This window comes from Herpailurus yagouaroundi, unplaced genomic scaffold (genome assembly GCF_014898765.1).
Source record: "Herpailurus yagouaroundi ecotype Mexico unplaced genomic scaffold, PumYag 77, whole genome shotgun sequence".
In the NCBI taxonomy this organism is placed as follows: domain Eukaryota; kingdom Metazoa; phylum Chordata; class Mammalia; order Carnivora; family Felidae; genus Herpailurus; species Herpailurus yagouaroundi.
In genome coordinates this window covers 37,293,993-37,315,664 of record NW_024412388.1, presented here as the reverse complement: position 1 = coordinate 37,315,664, position 21,672 = coordinate 37,293,993, and the positions used below count along the sequence as shown (strand labels likewise).

The following is a 21,672-nucleotide window of genomic DNA, read 5'->3' as shown; positions in this document are numbered from 1 at the left end:
AGACTCTGAGTCTGAAGAATCGTGAAGCTTAGCAACTCCCATGTGAATACCCTGTTTCCCAGGTACCAAGAAAAAATGATACAGGTATTTCTCAATCGCTGCAGAACCCACAGGGAGAAGACGTGTATTTGGCACATCAGGGGAAACTCTATCTGACATTCTTAAAGGACCTTTGTCCTTGCCTCTCTCCTTCCCTTTCTCTTCTTTCTTCTTCTTCCCCTCTCTCTTGCTAAAAGATAAACTGAGGCATATGAAAAATGTTAAAAGAGTTTATTTGAGCAAAAACTGATTTGAATGGGGCAGCAAACCATTTAGCAGATGGAAAGGAGCCCCAAGGAGCTGTACAAAATGGAAGACTTTTATAAGTAGAAGGGGGCAGGACAAGGAAGTTATGAGCAAAGAGCGGGCTGTTTCTGGCAAGACCACTTTCCTTTAGGAGACAGCAGGGGTCTCTCTGGAAGATTACCTCATTAGTGCTGGCCAGGTGATTCCATAAGATTCCACTCCTGGGAGAGGTTGAAACTGAATTAAATCAGGCATTAAATCTCAGTTTGGTGATGTTGGCTCAGCACAAATGACTCCATTTTGGACCTGTTGTCCCTTTTTTAAAACTCTCTCACCAGAGATGATGACTCAGTACGTTCCCTGATTGGTCCCCCTGGGGGACAGATAGATGAGTTGGCAGTGTAAGCTCAGAGAAACAGGGCTTCTGTTCCCCACTGGAGGAACCCAGGTAAAAGGGTGTATTTCCGCATGGGTGTGGCCTCTGGTATATGGACCCTTACATCCCTCTCCTCATGCCCTGTTCAGCTCTACCCCACTTGGTATTTCCTAGATATAAACTTCCAATAGTTTCTGCCCTCAGGGGCCTGGCTGGGGGAGCCAGGAAAAAGCCAAACCCTTACCCTGGCATTCAGGCCACTCCCCATCTAAGCCTTGCCTGGCTTCCACCACCTCCTCCTCAGATAAACAAGCTGCCTGGGACAGCCAGGAACCTTCTCACCTAGGGTTTCTGAGTGGCCTGAAGCACACATCCAACCCTGAGTAAGTCTCTTAACCTCTCCAGCTCTCTGGTTGCTAATCCTGTAGAACAGAGGTTGTAACAGTATATACCTCATAAGATTGTTCAGAGGATTAAAGGAGATAAAGTGTATAAAACACACAACTCCCACACTGAGTGCTCAGTAAATTTAAGCTTAAAATTCTTCCAATTGTTTTTGGATGGGTATAATCAATGAAAGGAGAATGGGTGAGACAACCTCTAGCTTTGTCTTTGGAACTGCTTGTCCCACTAAGATAGACTTGCTTCAGAGCAATGCCAGCCACCCTGGCTGGTGTTTAGGCCCAAGCATGTACAAGTTGAGGGAGACAGCTCAAGCAATGGAATGTTGGCAGTGTAGGGTAGGATCAGGAGGCCTGGAAGCCGGCTATGTTCCATTCAGGCACTACGCAGCAAGACAAGCCAGGATTCTGCCTCTGGAGTGGCCTGAGGGCCTTTGACTGAGAGTGCAGGATCAGGTCCCTGGAATAATGGATTTGGGGTGTGTTGGACAGTCTACTGGGCTGGGAAGCTGAATTCCAGGTCAATCTCTGCCATGGACTTGCCGTATAATCCTGAGTAAGTATGTTCCTTCTCAAGTCTTCAATCTGCCCATGTGTTCAATGGGAGGGTTGGACAAGGTCCCATCTTGCTCTAAGACATTTTATCTGAAAGAGTCTGACACCCAAAAAAGAGAACATACCTAGTCCCAAATCACGGATGAGTCTGAACGCAGCTGGGAGAATTCTAGAATTAGAAGAAATGGCATGGAAGAGAGACCATTTGAGTAAATAACAAGGAGGAACTTTAAGAACTAATGAAAGACATAATCCTTAGAATCAAGAATTTTAATAAATTCTAAGTGGGATAGATGAAGAAAAAAACCCACATCTCAACACATCACAGTGAGTCTGAAGACGGTATTCTCCATCTTCTGTACTTTATTGTTGCTATTGAAAAGAAAGTCATTAGTCTAATTTCCTTCCTTTATTGCTAATTACCTTCTGTCTGCAGTTCTGCAAAGTGTAAGAGAGAATAACCATCAACCTAGATGTGAATACCCAGAGAAACTATCTTTCAAAAATGAAGAGGAAATAAAGACATTTTCAGATAAAAAAGAGAATATACCTGAAAACTAAGGAAAGTAGATCCCAGATGGAAAGTCTGAGTTGCAGTAGAAAGTAGAGAAAGTGGCAAATCAATGGGTAAATATAAAAAGACACTGACTGTATAAAACAACAGCAATAGTGTCTCATGGAATGTTAAAAAGAGAGAGAGAGAGAGAGAGAGAGAGAGAGAGATTACCAAATAAACTGATAGTAATAATAAAAGATAGAGGAGGAAGGAGTAAAGTGTCCAAAGGTCCTTGGATTATTCAGAAGGAGATAAAGTATTAATTTTACTTTAACTTTAAACTTTGATATGTAAAGTTTGATATGCTAAAGTTTCTAGGTAGCCACTTATGGATATATTTCAACAACTTTTATGGGACACCTGGGTGGCTCAGTTGGTTGGGCATCCAACTTCGGTTCAGGTCATGGTCTTGGGATTCCTGAGTTCGAGCCCCACATTGGGCTCTCTCTCTGCCCCACCCCCATTCTCCCTCCCTTTCTCTCCCTCTCTTTCTGCCCCTCTCCCACTCACACACACACACACTCTCTCTCTCAAAAAGAAATAAACATTTAAAAAAAAAAAGAATATATTTCAACAACTTTTAAACATGGTAGAAAATGGAGTGAGAGAAAATGTTTAGTCAATCCAAAAGAAAGCAAGAAATACAGAAAAAATGCGGAATGCCATCTTCAATAAGAAATAGAAAAAAGAAAGCACAAAACAAAATGGACAGAGGAAGGGGGAGTTTTGCACCCAGCTGAGGCAGGGAGGCTGGGGAAGTCTGCAAATGGTACTGAGGGCACTTTCCTGACTTTGACCCCCAACCTTCAATAACCTACAAGAGGCTCCCACCTAGTGTCCTTCAGAAATACCATTTAAGTAAAAACAAAGCACTTGTTATGTAAATGCAAAAAAGCAGTGCTCCAGATCTTCCCTACTCCTCCTCCAAAACATACCTCCCATTCCAGTTGAGGGTTCCTGTGCAGATTAGATGTTTAATTTGCACATGCAAAGATAGAAGGTGCTCCGGTCACTTTCATGGGCCTTTTATTGGGATTCTCCTGAGCACAGGAAGGACTGACCCAACCATTGGGGCGCATCAAAAATGTAAGAGGCTTAGGGGCACCTGTCTGGCTCAGTTGGTGGAGCATATGACTTCTGCTCTCAACGTTGTGAGTTGGATCCACGTTGGGGGTAGAGATTACTCAAAAATAAAATATTTAAAAAATACTTATAAGAGGCTTGGAATTAGACTCAAATGGGGGTGGGGTGGGATTCCTGGACATGCCTTGCAGCCTGGAGATAGGACAAGGACAGGAGAACAGGAGCTCACAGTTACAGAACACTTACCATGCCAGGCCCATTATACAATCAGCCTGCCAGGCAGGCACACCTGAGCTTTGAGATGGTAAACTCCCCATCACTCTGAAGTAAGTGAGCAGGGCTAGGGTTACAGTCAGTGAGAGAGAGGAAGAGGGGCTGATTCAATGCCCACAGAAACTCCTTTCTCCCTAGCTCAGAGAACAGGGCTCCACTTGAGCAAAGCAGGCCTTTTGATGGCCCATTCTCTGGGGACAATCGATGGGCTGGGGCAGGTACAGGTCAGGGCAAATGATCAAGTTACCTGGCTATCCTGTGGGTCCTGCACCTGCCCTGTGACAGCTCAAGCAATTAGGCAGAATTTAGGGTTAGGACAGTGTCCAAAATCTCTGAGAGCTGGCTAAGTACCTTCGTCTCTTTGTGCAGCCTACAGCCCTGCCCTGGGAATGGCTCCCTTTACTGTGATCAGGAAACATCTCCTGGTCCTCAGGCCTGCTGAGGGGGAGCTGAGCAGATTTAGAAAAAGGGCTGGGCTCAGAGAAAAGTCCTGCTGGTTTGAGCAGGAATGGGTAGGGGTGTACTCTGGTGACCTGGGCCAAAGCCATGGCAGAGGAACAACTCTGGGGCCAGAAACAGAACACAGTGGATGGAGGAGTGAGTGGGGAGTAAAGAATGTAGGCAGTGAGGGACACGGATCAACTGAGCAGGGCTCAAAAGAGGAGAGGAGCACCAAAGTGTGCTTTACTTTAAAGGTGGAGAGACCGGAGCATTTTTTAATGTTGAAGGGAGGATTCTTTTAATGCTGAAGGGAGGATTTTTTTTTTAATGCTGGGAGAGAACAAGGTTGAAAATGCAGGGCACGGGGATAAGAGATGGACCCAGGTCCCAAGCAGGCAGGAAGACACGACCACTCCAAATGGAGAAGGTGCAAGAGAGTGGGGTGGGCTGAAGGGATGAAGGTGAGGTTCTCAGGGGATCAAAAAGGATGCTGGATCCTTCTCAGGGCAGAAGCCAAGTTCAGGCAGAAGGGAGGTTACCCTGAGTAGAAGACATGAATAGGAAATGGTGGCCACCCAGAGAAGCTCAGGGACAGTGTCAGAGAAAGGACATAGAACAGAGTGTGAGCTGGGGCACACCATACTGAAGGCAGATAAAGGATAACAGAACCTGCCTGGAGCGGAGGTGCACAGAGTCTATGAGGGCTATGAGTCTATGAGTCTATGAGGGCCTCTTCATCCTTCAAGACCCGGCCTGGGCCTTCCCCAGTCCCTGCCACCCAGCCAGAGTGAACACCTCTATCCTGAGAGCCCCCGCAGGCCTCTCTTGAGAATCGCAACCCCTGAAATAGTGCCAGGAGCACCCAGATCTTTAGGTATGTTGCTTTTATTTTCCCTTTAACCCTTATAACACACTGTCCATAAACAGGAATTACCATCCCTATTTTACTGAAGGGAGGACTGAGGTTAAGAGAGAGCAAGACAGTTGCCCAAGATGTCTCAGCCAGGACTTGGCCAGGTCAGTCTGACCACAAAGCCCAGCCTCTCCACTTTGCCATGATTTCCCTGCTCTGAACTGTGGGCTCCAGAGGGCAGGAATGGGGGCAGCAGACCCAGCATGGTACTTGGGAATATTTGTTAAGATGACACCAGAGACAGATCATCTAGTGTGACCTTTCAGATGGATAAGGAAATTGAGGCTCAGTAGAGGAAGAGGGACTCATCAGGGTTGCCTGGCAAATTGGTCCCAGTGCTGGCTTAGGGCACAGATCTTCTGACTCTGAAGCCAGAGGCAGGCCTAGAGAACCCAGAATAATGTTTGGCTCCTTTCCCTGGCACCACACTCTCACTTGTAGCTAATTATTTGCCTGCTAATCCCATTGTAAACTAGGTCAGAAACAGAGTCTCCTCTGACTCTCTTCCAGAGTCTTCTGGAACTTTGGAAGGCTGCCCACCAATCTCCATGCTTCTTCTAACAAAGGAAGCCATTCCAAGAAACACTGCAGCCATCTTGCCCAAGAAATCTGGGCTGGGAGCTGAGTCCACAGGCCAAGGGTTAGGCTGGGTCCTCCTTGGAAACACGAGAGAAGTCACAGATCAGAAACACCTGTGGGAAGGGGCCCAGATGTGATTTGGAGAAGTGGCTACAGAGCCGACGTCTGTGTAAGAGGTAGCCACCCAGAAAGGAGTGTGGGAAGGGCACTTCAGGTGGAGGGAACAGCAAGAACAAAGGTGGTAGAAAAGTGAAAGATGAAAAGGACATCACAAGTTCAGGATGGCTGTAATGAAGGTGCCATGAGACATAGGGTTCAGGAGTAATAGGGGAGGAGATAGTGTACAGGGCTGAGTGAAGCCAGAAATCCTCCCCATACAAGGAAGAGAATGGCACTGGGCACTTCAGGTGAGAACAGAATGAGCAAATACCACAAGAGGGAACAAAGAGAAAACTATTTGAATCATGGCACTACTCAGTCTAGAAGCTACCAATGGGATCACACCTCTCACCCTCAGGATGGAAGTCAAATCCTTTGCCACCCAGGCCCTGGTACAAGCAGATTCCTGCAGGTTACCCGATGTCCCCTCCTCACCTGCTGTTCCCTCCTCATCTCCTGCTCCTTATGCCCAGGACAAGCTGTGCAGTTCTGTTCATGCTGTTGTCTCTGCCTGGAATGCTCTCACAAGCTCAAATGTCACTTCCTCCATGAAGCCCTCCATGGCCTACACTTGCAACTGGATACTCCCTGCTCTCTGCCCCAACATACCCCAGTGCTGGCCTCCACCACAGCTCTGGTTACACACCACAGCTCAGTTTTATAATTATATAACAGGTGCCCAAAATTATATAACAGGGAAGAGAAAAGTGTTATTTTTAAAAGGCATCTGCGATCTGGGCCAATTGGCTCAGGAAGGAAGAAGGTAGATCTGTTCTTAGGGTAAAAAAATGTTCTTCTGGTTGGAGAATGGCCCTAAGAGGGCACTTTTGATGAAATGCCCTGCCCATAGGTTAGATGTGAGCTGAGTGGAGAGAGTTTAAGTTGTTCTGTGAGAAGTTTCCTACCCAGGGTTCTGCTATCTGTGTGCCTCTTTCCCTGCCCCTTCCGGTCCCCACCCAGGCAGCTAGGTAGGCCCAGGCTCTTTGCAATCAGAGTTAAGTTCTTGATTTGGGGATTCAAATGCTGAGACCTTGAATTCCAAAAACCTAGGCTTTGAACTTCAAAAGCCTAAGCCCTGAAGGATTTGGAGCATCAACTCTGTAACGTATAGTAGATCTGGAGAAGTACATGCTCAGTCAGGGCCACATTCCTGCAGGTGAGACCAGAACTGAATTCAAGTGGGGCAGCAGGGAGAGAGGAAAGGCTGGGATGAAGAAGAGATGAGACACTGACAAGTCCCTGAGAAAGGTCTTTGCATTGCATATGTGAGAACTCTGTGGAGATAAGAGACACGTGTAACACCTGGGGCAAGCCCAGGAACACAGCAAAGCTGAGTAGTGGCTTTGGAAAAGTGGCAAAGAAGGGGGTGGCATGGTGCCTCTGGGCTCACAGCTCTTAACCTCACTGCATGGGAGCAAATGAGGTTTCCGTGCACTCAGGTGGGGTGCAGGGGCGACTGGGAGGGAGGTGGACCTGGAGAGGCTGGTGGTTGAAAATGAGGGAAGACATGGCAGCCACCCTCATGAGTTGGCAATAAGGGTGAGACAGCAGCATGTACAGCTCAGGGTATGCCCTCAAGATCAGGCACCCCAAGCACCATACTCCCCACAATTGCAGTGACTACTAGAACTTGACATACACCTGGCAGAAGAAATTAGGAAACACTGTAGTGACAGAAACATGTTTCTGGTGCCTGTAGGGAGGGTGTCGGAAGAAGAAAAGCTTAAATGTGGAGACAGAACATTTCATTTCTTGCAGCCTTACATTTATGGACTAAGAATCCAACTGTTGGATGGTTCCCCATATGAAAACCAGAATTACTGCAGCTGAAGAGGTACAGGAAGACTGAGGGCAGAAGAAGAAAGAAAGGCCAGAGATGACAGGAGAGAGCTTTGGCTGAAAGGTGGACAGGACCAGCAAGAATCCCCTGTGGTGTGGAGTGCCTGTGAACTTGCACTGAAGTAAGTGTAACACTCAAATTTATGTTCTCATCTGTCTTGGTCTTTCCTGCAGCTCCCCTCTGTGGCCCCAAATTGTCAGTCTCACCTACTACAGACGCTAGCCTTGCATTAGTGATGCTTTGTCAAGATGAAGAAGGAGAGGCAACGGTGTGTATGCAACCAAGCACCAAGAAAGAGCATGGTCTTGCCAGGACATATGGTGGATGTGGCCAGCTGGCGCTGAGGCTGGGGTCTTCTCAAAGTTTCCCTCACTCGCATGTCACCCACAGGTCACCTGGGATGTCAGCTGAGGCTGTTGGCCAGAAACATACACATGGCCTCTCCATGTGGCCTGGGCTCCCTCATGGAACGACAGCTGAGTTCCAAAAGCCAGTGGCCAGAGAGAGAGCTTGACAGAAGCTCTATCACCTTGTATGATTTTGACTCGGGAATCGGGTAGCATCACTTCTGCCTCATTCTGTTTATTAAAAGCAGATCACAGAGGTTGGCCCACACTCAAGTGGAGGGGATTAGACTCAACTTCTTTTTTTTTTAAGTTTGTTTGTTTGTTGAGAAAGAGAGAGCGAGCAGGAAGGGCAGAGAGAGAAGGAGAGAGACAGAGTCCCAAGCAGGCTCCGCACTGTCAGTGCAGAGTCTGATGCACAGCTTGAACTCAAGAAACGTGAGATCATGACCTGAGCAGAAATCAAGAGCTGGACACTTAATCAACTGAGCCACCAGGGTGCCCCTAGACTCAGCTTCTTGATAGGAAGAGTATTAGACAATTGGCAGACATGCTTAAAACCACCACAAAGACCAAAAGGTGACCAAGAGAAACACAAGTCCCTGAAAATCTCTGAAAATATTGATTGTGAGGGTCACGCTAGTTTCCCCACCATGGTGGAAATGGGTCTCAGATGATTCTATTTGAGTAGCAAAGAGCAGGATGACCTGAGAGGCTAGAGGACTTTGGGCAACCAGTTTGCCTGACTGCCAGTGTGCCTCAGAAGCACACTCACTGCCCTCTGCCCCTGGGCATTGGACTATGCAGGTGAATGAGTAACCTACTATAATTGGAACCATTCAGGGTTTCAGTTTCCAGGGTGGGCACATGCTTGCTTACACTCTGAAAAGTTTGTAAAATGCATGATGCTCAAAGGAGCATTGCTACAAGAGAGGGTACAACACTTTTCATAAATGGAAATGAGCATCTGGAATGGACTTTGGGACTGACCAGGTCTCCTCTGGACACACCCAGAAGTGGGCAATGGTTCCTCCAGTGATCAAAACTCTCAAACTAAACCAGGCAGCTAAAATCAGTATAGATATATTGAAAAATTAATCCCTCTACAGCAGTTAGTGTCTAATAATAAAACAATCAGACCTGTGTATTGCAAACATGTCTGTGAGTGGGAGGAGGACAAGACAAGGGCAGAAAATGTGAATCAGTTTCTGCCAAAAGGAAACAAAAAAAAGAAAAAATCCCAGGGCCCCCCAGCTCCCATTGCCTCTGAGGACCCTCCCTTGGGAGAGGCTCAGCTCCTGACAGTAAATCATTCACCTTCTTCCCTGCAGCAAGTCCAGAAGAGGAGGAATTACTTCTGCTTAGTCATTGTTGCCACTTCCCTGAGAGAATGGAAGTCCCAGAACACACGCATATTACTCAACCTGTCCACTTCCACTCTCTCCCATCTCTAGCCTCACCTTCTCCCTTGCCCTCTCTCCTGATAAGCGACAACAGGGAATGGATAATGTGGAGGCCAGGAGCTACACAGAGACTTTGTAAAGACCATGGGCAGACTTCTGGAGAGGGAAGTGGCTGGGGAGAAGGGAGAAGGGAATGTTCCTCAAAGCACAACTCAAAGATAGGCTCTCCCTCTGGCCATGGTGGGGTGTGGTGGGGGATATGCCCTACGTGTGGAAGGGTACCTGGAGGAAGGGGCAACCTGACTAGCAAGGACAATGAAGCCAGCTCTTTCTTCATGCCACTTGGTACAGTTTTCCCAAAACCTCAGAGGAGATTGGAGCCGCAGGAACTAAAAGCCACGGACCTGAGCAGTGAAGCCATCTGAGATCATGTTCATACATTCAACAGACACCCATTAAGGTACTACTATGTGCTGGACCCAGTGCTGAGGGCTGGGGACACAGCTATCTCAGACATGGTGCTTGGGGTCAATGGGAGAGACACAGAATTAGGGCACTCACGTGTTTTTGGTGCTGGAACACGAGGAGGAGAGGAGGAATTTGTTTTAGCTGGGGTGGAAAGAGAGGTCATGGAAGCCTTCCCAGGGAAGGGTCACTAGACCTGAGTCTGGAAAGATAAACAAGCATTCCCTAGCAGAGGAAGTAATGTGGGTAGCCAAGACCACAGAGGTGGGGGATAGCTGGGGCACTAGGTGTGAGGATGGGGTAGACTGAAGGAAGACCCTAGAGAAGCAGGGCAGGCCCAGACCATGCCCAGCATTGCAGAATTTGGAGAAATTGGAGCTTTACCCTATAGAGGCCATGGGAGTGCTGGAAGGCTTGAAGGGAAGCAAGGCATTGGCAGTGAGGCCCACTGTGGCTATGATGTGGGGATCAGTGTGAAGAGGTGGAAAGGTGTGGAGGGTGGGAGATCAGTGGGGAGGGCTGACAAGAGATGGTGGAGGCTTATACTAGGGCAGGGGCTATTCAGGAACACCTGGATGCAGGACTAGCAGCAGCAAGACCAGGATAATTGACAAGGCCAGAGGCCAGTGGTCAGGATCCAGCTGTCCAGTGTCCCAGATACTAACCCCAAGCATCTGGTTCCAATCCCAATCCCAGATTTGAATGGAAAGAAGATGTGGTATTGTAATATATAATAACATATATATATGTTAGAAATATATATGTTATATATAGAAATGTATATATAAATTTATATATAAATATATATAAATGTATTTTAGAAATATATGTTATATACAGACATATAAATACATAAACATACACACACACACACACACACACACACACACGCGCGCGCACATATAAAGATATATATATATATATATCTTCCCTTGGTTCCTGGCACAGAGCTCCTAAAACTCTTGTAAAACCTAAGAACACTAAGAGCATCTTTTGTTCTAATATTTGTCTTTGACCCTGGTTTTGAACACAGGGCTCCTGAAATCCTTATAATTTCCTGGGCGATGGAAGTGTCTTTCATTCCAACAAGGCAACTCTGGGTGTATCCTGGATAGCTCCTAGATGAGGGCTAATCACCAGAAAAACAAAGCCATAATTAGAAGCTTGGAATTTTCAACCATACTTCCCATTCTCTTAAGAAGGGCAAAGGGCTACAAATGGACTTAATGATTTATCATTAAGATGCCTCACTAAAGATAAACCCTCATTAAAATCCCAAAAGTACAGAGTTCAGAGAGCTTTCAGGTGGGCAAACACATCCACACCAGGAAAACAAAAACTCCTGTGCTCAGGACCCTATGTATCTTTTCATCTGGATGTTTGTCTGCATCCTTCATCATATTCTTTTATAATGTACCAATAAACCTAATTAAACTGTTTTCCTGAGTCTGTGAGCCACTCTAGCAAACTAATCGAATGCAAGGAGAATTTCACTGGAATTTTCGATCCATATATAGCCAACTGGTCAGAAGCACAGGTGACAAACTGAACTTGTGACCAGTGTCAGGGGAGGTGGGGGCACTTGTAAGATGGAGCCCTTAACCTGTGGGATCAAACACTATTTCCAGGAAGATAGTGTTAGAATTGACTACAATTGTAGGGCACCCCACTGGTGTCCAGATGATTGCTTGGTGTGGAGAAAAACCTCCCCACATTTGGTGACTGGAAGTGAAGTGTTCTGTGTGGATAGCAAAGAAGAGTCACTGGCAGGAAACATCCAGTAGGAAAGAACCCAGCTTTTCCTGAAAAGATAAAAAGTTGAAGCTTTCTCCTTTTTAGAAATATTGGGGCCAGCTTCAGAAAGAAAAGAGAGATAGAGAGAGGAAGGCATCATGGGAGACACTGGGCAGTGACAGAATCCAGTGGGGGAGGCAGGGAGCAGGGTGACTTCCTCCTTGAGCTGGGGATCTGCACTCAACCCTGTGTGGTGTTGACTTGGAGCAGTAGGATGGCTGGGAGGGAGGAGGACCCCACCTTGACTTCATTCAACAAGTTCATTCAACAGACATTTGTCCTGGGCCTGCTGAGGGAGAGGCACCAATCTTTTGGAAACAGCAGACCTGGTATGCCATTTACTAACTCCATGGCCTCAGGCAAGTAACTTAATCTCTGGGCCAGTTTTCCCATCTGGAAAATGGAAATGATCATCCCTTCCATATATAGTTGTTTTAGGGATTAGAAACAATAATAGCAGGAGGAGCCAAGATGGCAGAACAGCATGGAAGTTTTTGTTGTGTCTCACATCCATGAAATACAGCCAGATCAACACTAAACCACACTGCACACCTAGAAAACTGATTTGAGGATTAACACAACAATCTGCACAACCTGAACCACAGAACTCAGCAGGTACATGGTGCGGAGAGATGAACTAGGGGAGAAAGAAGCCGCGGATGGCAGGGAGCTGTTTGCATGTATGGAGAGAGGATGGAGACGGGGGTAGGGAAAATATGGGAAAAGCACACCCCCCAAAAGCAGCTGAAGAGAAAGTGGAAAAGTGGAAACATCCACAGGGACTGAACTAAAAAGGGAGAAAAGGAGAAAGGAGAGGGTTTAAATTCCATTAAGACTCTATAAACAGGGGGAGTGCAGAGTCTGAGGCTCCACAGCTCAATACCTGGTGGTGCTCTGGTGGGAAGGGCAAATCCCCTGAAGTCCGGGGGTCTTCAGGCCACACAGAGAGAGGCAGTTCCCCTGCTGGAAGGACATCTGGTAGAGGCTGTGTGGCCCCCCACAGGCAAAGGTTCCAGTGGACCTGGGAGAACAACCACATTTGCTGGTGCTGGAACAAGGTGGTTGGGGGTGAAGCCTGGTACCAGACGCATGTTGTCATTTGCCATAATCTCTGAAATGCCGCTGTGACACAATCGCATGAACTTTTTCTGGGGTGGGCTGGCACCCAGTTGCAGTCTCTGGGCATCAACAGCAGCACAGTCCTGCAAATGTTCCTGGGTGTGGCCAGCACCCAGCCATTACTCAGTGAAACCGTCCCAAAGAGGGGCAGAACAGGTCACAGCCACAGTCCTTCAGAAATAAGGGGTCGGGAAAAACAGCCACATCTGAGATAAAACTCAGGAGGGAGGTGCTGCCTAGGGCTTGGTCACGAACAGTGTAAAAGCAGGGAGTGGACGGAAGCCAAAGACAAAGGATGGGTGCACTATTGCTGATCAGGGGGAACAGAGTTCTGATAATAGAGACTGAGTAGCTAGATGATGCCATTTTCACTGCTCCTGTACATGCACGTGCACACACACACCTACAAGCACTGCAACAATCTACCACAGTAAGCTAAGCAACGCCATCTAGTGGAGAATGGAGCCATTACAGTAAGCCCCACCCAAATGGGCCAACCTGTCTTCAGGAACACAAGTCTCTCTGCCTGCTTAGTTTATGGACTATAAAGTGCTTCATAGTTTAACTTCTAGGGGAAAACGAAGTAATTTCAATCATATTTCAGTCTGTTCACTGGTCCATTTACTCAATTTTATTTTTTTCTCTTTTTCATTTCTTTCTTTTTCTTGAATACAGAAAGAGAAAAAATTATTTTTATTTTCAATTTTTTTAATAATATTTTTCTTTAATTTTTTTCTACTATATTTTTACTTTTGTGTAAATTTTTTCAAATTCTATTTTACTTCCATCATTTCACTTTATTCTATTTCAGTGTACTCATTTTTTCAAATTTTCAAACAATTTCCTTTTTCTTTCCCCTTTTTTCTCTAATCTGTCAAGCCCCTTTCAAGACCCAGACCAAAACACACCTAGGATCTACCTTCATTTATTTGATTACGTGTGTGTGTGTGTGTGTGTGTGTGTGTGTTGTTTGAAATCTTTTAATTTTAATTTTTTATTTTAATTTAATTTATTTTATTTTATTTCACTCATTAATTCCTTTTCTCATTTCAAAATGATGAAATGAAGGAATTCACCCCCAAAAAAAGAGCACGAAGAAATGATGGCCAGGACTTAACCAACACAGACACAAGCAAGATGTCTGAACCAGAATTTAGAATCACAATAACAAGAACTAGCTGGAGTCAAAAATAGATTAGAATCCCTTTCTGCGGAGCTAAGAGAAGTAAAAGCTAGTCAGGATGAAATTAAAAGAATGCTATAACTGAGCTGCAATCTTGAATGGATGCCACGGCAGCAAGGATAGATGAGGCAGAACAGAGAATCAGCAATATAGAGGACACATTTATGGAGAATAATGAAGCAGAAAAAAAGAAGGAGACTAAGGCAAAAGAGCATGATTTAAGAATTAAAGAAATCAGTGACTCATTTAAAAGGAACAACATCAGAATCATAGGGGTCCCAGAAGATGAAGTGAGAAAAAAAGGGGTAGAAGGGTTATGTGAGCAAATCATAGCAGAAAACTTTCCTAACCTGAGGAAAGACACAGACATCAAAATCCAGGAAGCACAGAGGACCCCCATGAGATTCAACAAAAACCGACCATCAACGAGGCATATCATAGTCAAATTCACAAAATACTCAGGCAAGGAGAGAATCATGAAAGCAGCAAGGGAAAAAAAAGTCCCTAACCTACAAGGGAAGACAGATCAGGTTTGCAGCAGACCTATCCACAAAAACTTGGCAGGCCAGAAAGGAGTGGCAGGATATATTCAATGTGCTGAATCAGAAAAATATGCAGCCAAGAATTCTTTACCCAGCATAGCTGTCATTCAAAAAAATAGAAGGAGAGATCAAAAGTTTCCCAGACAAACAAAAATTAAAGGAGTTCATGACCACTAAACCAGTCTTCCAAGAAATTTTAAGGGGGACTCTCTGACAGGAGAAAAGATGAAAAATACACACACATACATACATACATACATACATACATACATACATACATAAATACCAAAAGCAACAAAGACTAGAAAGGACCAGAGAACACCACCAGAAACCCCCAACACCACAAGCAACATAATGGCAATAAATTCATGTCTTTCAGTACTCACTCTAAAAGTCAATGGACTAAATGCTCCAATCAAAAGACACAGGGTAACAGAATGGATAAGAAAACAAGTTCCATCTATATGCTGTTTACAGGAGACCCACTTTAGACCTAAAGACACCTTCAGATTGAAAGTAAGGGGATGGAAAACCATCTATCATGCTAATGGTCAACAAAAGAAAGCCAGAGTAGCCATACTTATATCAGACTATCTAGAGTTTAAAATAAAGACTGTAACAAGAGATGAAGAAGGACATTATATCATAATCAAGGGGTCTATCCACCAAGAAGACCTAACAATTGTAAACATTTATGCTCCAAATGTGCAAGCACCCAAATATATAAATCACTTTATAACAAAAATAAAGAAACTCATTGATAATAATACCATAATAGTAGGGGACTTCATCACCCCACTTACAACAATGGACAGATAATTTAATCAGAAAATCAAGAAGGAAACAACAGCTTTGAATGACACACTGGACCAGATGGACTTACCAGATATATTTACATTTAATCCTAAAGCAGCAGAATATACATTCTCCTCCAGCGCACATGGAATATTCTCCAGAATAGACCACATACTGGGACACAAATCAGCCCTCAACAAGTACAAAAATATCTAGATCATACCGTGCATATTTTCAGACCACAACGCTATGAAACTCGAAATCAACCATAAGAAAAAATTTGAGAAGGTAACAAATACTTGGGAGACTGAAGAACATCCTACTAAAGAATGAATGGGCTAACCGAGAAGTTAGGAGGAAATTAAAAACTATATGGAAGCCAATGAAAATGATAACACCACAACTCCAAACCTCTGGGATGCAGCAAAGACAGTCATAAGAGGAAAGTATATAGCAATCCAGGCCTTCCTAAAGAAGGAAGAAAGGTCTCAGATACACAACCTAATCCTACACCTTAAAGAGCTGGAAAAAGAACAGCAAATAAAACTGAAACCCAGCAGAAGTCAGGAAATAATAAAGATTAGAGCAGAAGTTAATGCTATCGAAACAAACAACAACAACAAAAAACCAGTAGAACAGATCAATGAAACCAGAAGCTGGTTCTTTGAAAGAATTAACAAAATTGATAAACCACTAGCCAGTTTGATCAAGAAGAAAAAGGAAAGGACCCACATAAATGAAATCAAGAATGAAAGAGGAGAGATCACAGCCAACACAGCAGAAATAAAAACAATAATAAGAATATTATGAGCAATTATACGCCAATAAAATGGGCAATATGGAAGAAATGGACAAATTCCTAGAAATATATACACTACCAAAACTGAAACAGGAAGAAATAGAAAATTTGAACAGACCCATAACCAGTAAGGAAATCGAATTAGTAATCAAAAATCTGCCAAAAAACAAGAGTCCAGAGCCAGATGGCTTTCCAGGGGAATTCTACCAAACATTTAAGGAAGAGTTAACATCTATTCTCTTAAAGCTGTTCCAAAAAATAGAAATGGAAGGAAAACTTCCAAACTCTTTCCATGAAGCCAGCATTACCTTGATTCCAAAACCAGACAGAGACCCCACTAAAAAGGAGAACTATAGACCAATTTCTCTGATGAACATGGATGCAAAAATCCTCAACAAGATATTAGCCAACCGGATCCAACAATACATTAAAATAATTATTGGGGTGCCTGGGTGGATTCGTCGGTTAAGCGTCTGACTTCAGCTCAGGTCATGATCTCTTGGTTTGTGAGTTCAAGCCCCACGTCGGGCTCTGTGCTGACAGCTCAGAGCCTGGAGCCTGCTTCGGATTCTGTGTCTCCCTCTCTCTTTTCTCCTCCCCTGCTCATGCTCTGTCTCTCTGTCTCAAAAATAAATAAAAAACATTTAAAATTTTTTTAAAAAAATTATTCACCACGACCAAGTGGGATTTATACCTGGGATGCAGGGTTGGTTCAATATCCACAAAACAATCAATGTGATTCATCACATCAATAAAAGAAAGGACAAGAACCATATGATCTTCTTGGTAGATGCAAAGGAAACATTTGACAAAATACAGCATCGTTTCTTGATAAAAACCAACAAGAAAGTGGGGATAGAAGGATCATAACTCAGGATCACAAGAGCCATATATGAAAGACCCAATGTTAATATCATCTTCAATGGGAAAAAACTGAGAGGTTTCCCCCTAAGGTCAGGAAGAAGACAGGGATGTCCACTCTCACCACTGTTACTCAACATAGTATTGGAAGTCTTAGCCTCTGCAATCAGACAACACAAAGAATTAAACAGCATCCAAATCAGCCAGGAGGAGGTCAAATTTTCACTCTTCGCAAATGACATGATACTCTATATGGAAAACCCTAAAGATTCCACCAAAAAACTTCTAGAACTGATTCATGAATTCAGCAAAGTTGAAGGATATAAAATCAACGCACAGAAATCGGTTGCATTCCTATACACCAACAATGAAGCAACAGAAAGAGAAATCAAGGAATCGATCCCATTTACAGTTGCACAAAAAAAACATAAAATACCTAGGAATACATCTACCCAAAGAGGTGAAAAAAATCTATACACTGAAAACTAGAGAAAGCTTATGAAATAAATTGAAGAAGACACAAAGAAATGGAAAAAGATTCCATGCTCCTGGATAGGAAGAACAAGTACTGTTAAAATGTCAATACTACCCAAAGAAATCTACATATTCAATGCAATCCCTATCAAAGTAACACTAGCATTCTTCACAGAGCTAGAACAAATAATCCTAAAATCTGTATGGAAGCAGAAAAGACCCTGAATACCAAAGCAATCTTGAAAAAGAAAACCAAAGCAGGAGGCATCACAATCCCGGACTTCAAGGTGTATTACAAAGCTGTAATCATCAAGACAGTATGGTACTGGCACAAGAACAGACACTCAGATCAATGGAGCAGAATAGAGAACCCAGAAATGGACCCACAAACGTATGGCCAACTAATCTTTGATAAAGCAGGAAAGAATATCCAGTGGAATAAAGACAGTCTCTTCAGCAAGTGGTGCTGGGAAAACTGGACAGCGACATGCAGAAGAATGAACCTGGACCGCTTTCTTATACCATACACAAAAATAAACTCAAAATGGATGAAAGACCTAAATGTAAGACAGGAAGCCATCAAAATCCTTGAGGAGAAAGCAGGCAAAAACTTCTTGGATCTTGGCTGCAGCAACTTCTTACTCAACACATCTCCGGAGGCAAGGACAACAAAAGCAAAAATGAACTACTGGGACCTCAACAAAATAAAAAGCTTCTGCACAGCGAAGGAAACAATCAGCAAAACTAAAAGGCAACCGACAGATTGGGAGAAGATATTTGCAAATGACATATCATATAAAGGGTTAGCATCCAAAATCTATAAAGAACTTATCAAACTCAACACCCAAAAAAAAACAAATAATCCAGTGAAGAAATGGGCAAAAGACATAAATAGACCATTCTCCAAGGAAGACATCCAGATGGCCAAACGACACATGAAAAAAATGCTCAACATCACTCATCATCAGGGAAATACAAATCAAAACCACCATGAGATACCACCTTACACCTGTCAGAATGGCTAACATTAACAACTCAGGCAACAACAGATGTTGGCGAGGATGCGGAGAAAGACGATCTCTTTTGCATTGTTGGTGGCAATGCAAGCTGGTGCAGCCACTCTGTAAAACAGCATGGAGGTTCCTCAAAAAACTCAAAATAGAACTACCCTATGACCCAGCAATTGCACTACTAGGCATTTATCCAAGGGATACAGGTGTGCTGTTTAGAAGGGACACATGCACCCCCATATTTATAGCAGCACTATCAATAATAGCCAAAGTATGGAAAGAACCCAAATGTCCATCGATGGATGAATGGATAAAGAAAATGTGGTATGTATATATATACACACACACACACACACACACACACACACAATGGAGTATGGTTCGGCAATCAAAAAGAATGAAATCTTACCATTTGCAACAATGTGGATGGAACTAGAGCATATTATGCTAAGTGAAATAAGTCAGAGAAGGACAAATATCATATGATTTCACTCATATGTGTAATTTAAGGAACAAAACAGATGAATGTAGAGGAAGGGAAGCAAAATAGGATAAAAACAGAGAGGGAGGCAAACCATAAGAGACTCTTAAATACAGAGAACAAACTGAGAGTTGCTGGAGGGGAGGTGGGTCAGGGGATGGGCTAAGTGGGTGATGGGCATTAAGGAGGGCACTCGTTGGGATGAGCACTGGGTGTTATATGTAGTGATGAATCGCTGGGTTCTACTCCTGCAACCAATACTATACTGTAGGTTAATCACCTTGAATTTAAATAAATAATTTTTTTTGAAGATGGTGGATGTTATCAATGCTTTTATGCAGACATTGTGATAATAATATTGTTTTTCTCCCCTTATTCTATAATAGAGTGAATTGCACTAATTTTCAAATGCTAAATCAACTTTAATTACCAATTTTTTTAATGTTTATTTATTTTTGAGAGAGACAGTGACAGAGCATGAGCGGGGGAGGGGCAGAGGAAAAGGGAGACAGAATCTGGAGCAGGCACCAGGCTCTGAGCAAGCTGTCAGCACAGAGCCTGACATGGGGCCTGAACCCACAAACTGCGAGATAATGACCTGAGCCAAAGTCGGACACTTAACCAACTGAGCCACCCAGGTGCCCCTAAACCAACTTCAATTTCTAAGATGAACTCCTAGTTGTTCATAATATATCCTTTCATGTGTAGCTGGTTATAATTTGCTAGTATTTGTTAGAGATTTTTGCATCTATTTTCATAAGAAAAAGTGAGTAATTTTCTTTCTTTGCAACGTCTTTCTCTTTTTTTAAATATCAGGAGAGTATTGATCTCCAAAGGTAAGTTGGAGAAAGCTCCCTTCCTCTGTTGTATTTGGAATGAGTTTGTGTTGGATTAGTATTATTTCTTCCTTTAATGTTTAATAAAATTCACCAGTGAAGAAAGTTAGGCCTGGATTTTCTTCTCCTTTATTATTTTTTGGGAAGAGAGGGAAGAGATTTTAATTACAAATTTAATTTCTTTATGATATAGGGCTCTTCAGGACATCCCTCTTTTTCTTGAGTAATCTTTGCAGTTTGTACTTTTCAAGAAATTTGTCCATTTCTTCTAAATTGTCAAATTTACTGGCATGTTTTTCAAAATATTACCTTATTATCCTTTTCACATCCAAAGGACATGTAGTGATGTTTTTTCTTTCATTCCTGATCTTGATAGTTTGTGTCTTCTCTCTTTTCTCTTGATCAAAGTACAGATATATCTCATTTTATTGATATTTTCAAGGAACCAGACTTTAGTTTAACTTTTTCTATTGTTTGTTTTCTATTAAATGAGTTCCACTCCTATCTTTCTTATTTCTTTCCTTGTATTTATTTTAAATTTAATTTGCTCTTTTTTCCTGGTATGTTAAGGTATATATTTATATAATTAATTTTCAACTTTTCTTCTTTTTTCTTTTTTTTTAATTTTTAAACATTTATCTATTTTTTGAGAGACAGAGCATAAGCAAGGGAGGGGCAGAGAGAGAGAGAGAGAGTCACAGATTCTGAAGGAGGCTCCAGGCTCTGAGCTGTCAGCACAAAGCTTGACACAGAGCTCGAACCCATGAACCATGAGATCACTACCTGAGCTGAAGTCAGATGCTTAACCAACTGAGCCACCCAGGTGCCCCAACTTTTTTTTTTTCTAACATAAGAATCTGAATTGTAAATTTTCTTCTATGTTATATTAACCACAACCCTCAAATTTTGATATCCTTTGTTCTCTTTTCCTGCCTTTCTTTAGGTAGAGTTTTTGCTTGTTTTTACTATTTCATTATATTTCCACCAGTAGCCTATCAGTGATGCATCTTTTCCCTATACTTTACAATATTTATCTGTAACTTACCGCAATCTACCTTCAGACAATATTATATCAATTAATACATATTGAAAGAGACATAATAATATGCTTCTGTCTCCCTCCTATCCTTTGTTGTCATACATTTTACTTCTATATATGTCATAAACACCACAATACAATGTTGTTGGGGTTTTTTTTCATTAAACAGTTAATTTCAAATTTTTTAACTAAGAAAAAAATTCTGTATTTAACTTTCTTGGTGCTCTTCATTCCTTTGTATAGGTCCAAATTTTCAGCTGGTATTATTTTATTTGAACTTAAAGAATTTCCTTTAGCCTTTTTAAAAGTGAAAACTTGTATAAATTCTCTCAGCTTTTGTTTGTCTGAAAATGTCTTTACTTTCCTTCATTTTTGAAGAGTATTTTCACTGATGTATAATTCTAGATTAACATCTTTTTTTCTCATTCTGTTATTTTTTTATGTTTATTTATTTTTAAGAGAGAGAGAGAGAGAGAGAGAGAGAGAGAGAGAGAGGGCAAGCGGGGGGAGAGGCAGACAGAGGGAGACACAGAATCTGAAGCAGTCTCCAGGCTTCGAACTGTCAGCACAGAGCTGACACGGGGCTCAAACTCACAAACCACGAGATCATGACCTGAGCCAGAGGCTTAAGTGACTGAGCCACCCAGGAGCCCCATCTCGTTCTGCTTTTTAAAGAAATTATTCCTTTGTCTTTTGGCTTCCATTGTTCCTAATGAGAAATCTATGATATTTCTTATCTTTATTCCCCTGTATATAATACATATCTTCTTTTATGTCTGCCTCAAATATTTTCTCTTTATCACTAGGTTTTTAGTAAATTTGTTATGATGCGCTTTGGTATGGTTTTCTATGTGTTTATTCTAGAGTTTGTTGAGTTTCTTGGGTCTGTTGTTTATAGCCTTCTTGTTTCAAAAACATTTTGGCTACTATTTCTTCAAACATTTTTCTGCCTCTACGCTTTCTGGGATCCTGGTTATCCACATGTTATATCACTGCAGTGTTCCATAGGTAATGAAGCTCTATTCACTTTTTTTCAAGTCTTGTTTTTTTCTTTTTCTGCTACAGG

At 42.8% G+C, this 21,672-nt stretch overlaps 1 protein-coding gene across 2 annotated transcripts in view; it reads right to left on the bottom strand.

Annotated features, from left to right (window-relative positions):
- LOC121027069 (cytochrome P450 4B1) overlaps positions 1-21,672 on the bottom strand; it is a 60,926-nt gene that overhangs the window by 25,408 nt on the left and 13,846 nt on the right. Inside the window, exon 1 of one of the 2 annotated variants that reach the window (XM_040470127.1) lies at positions 19,877-19,921. The exons of the other annotated variant lie outside the window; for it this stretch is intronic. Coding sequence (XP_040326061.1) covers positions 19,877-19,906 — 30 coding nt within the window. The 5' untranslated portion in view covers positions 19,907-19,921. Of the gene's footprint in view, positions 1-19,876; positions 19,922-21,672 lie in introns of those variants that run through there. 2 annotated transcript variants of the gene reach the window in all.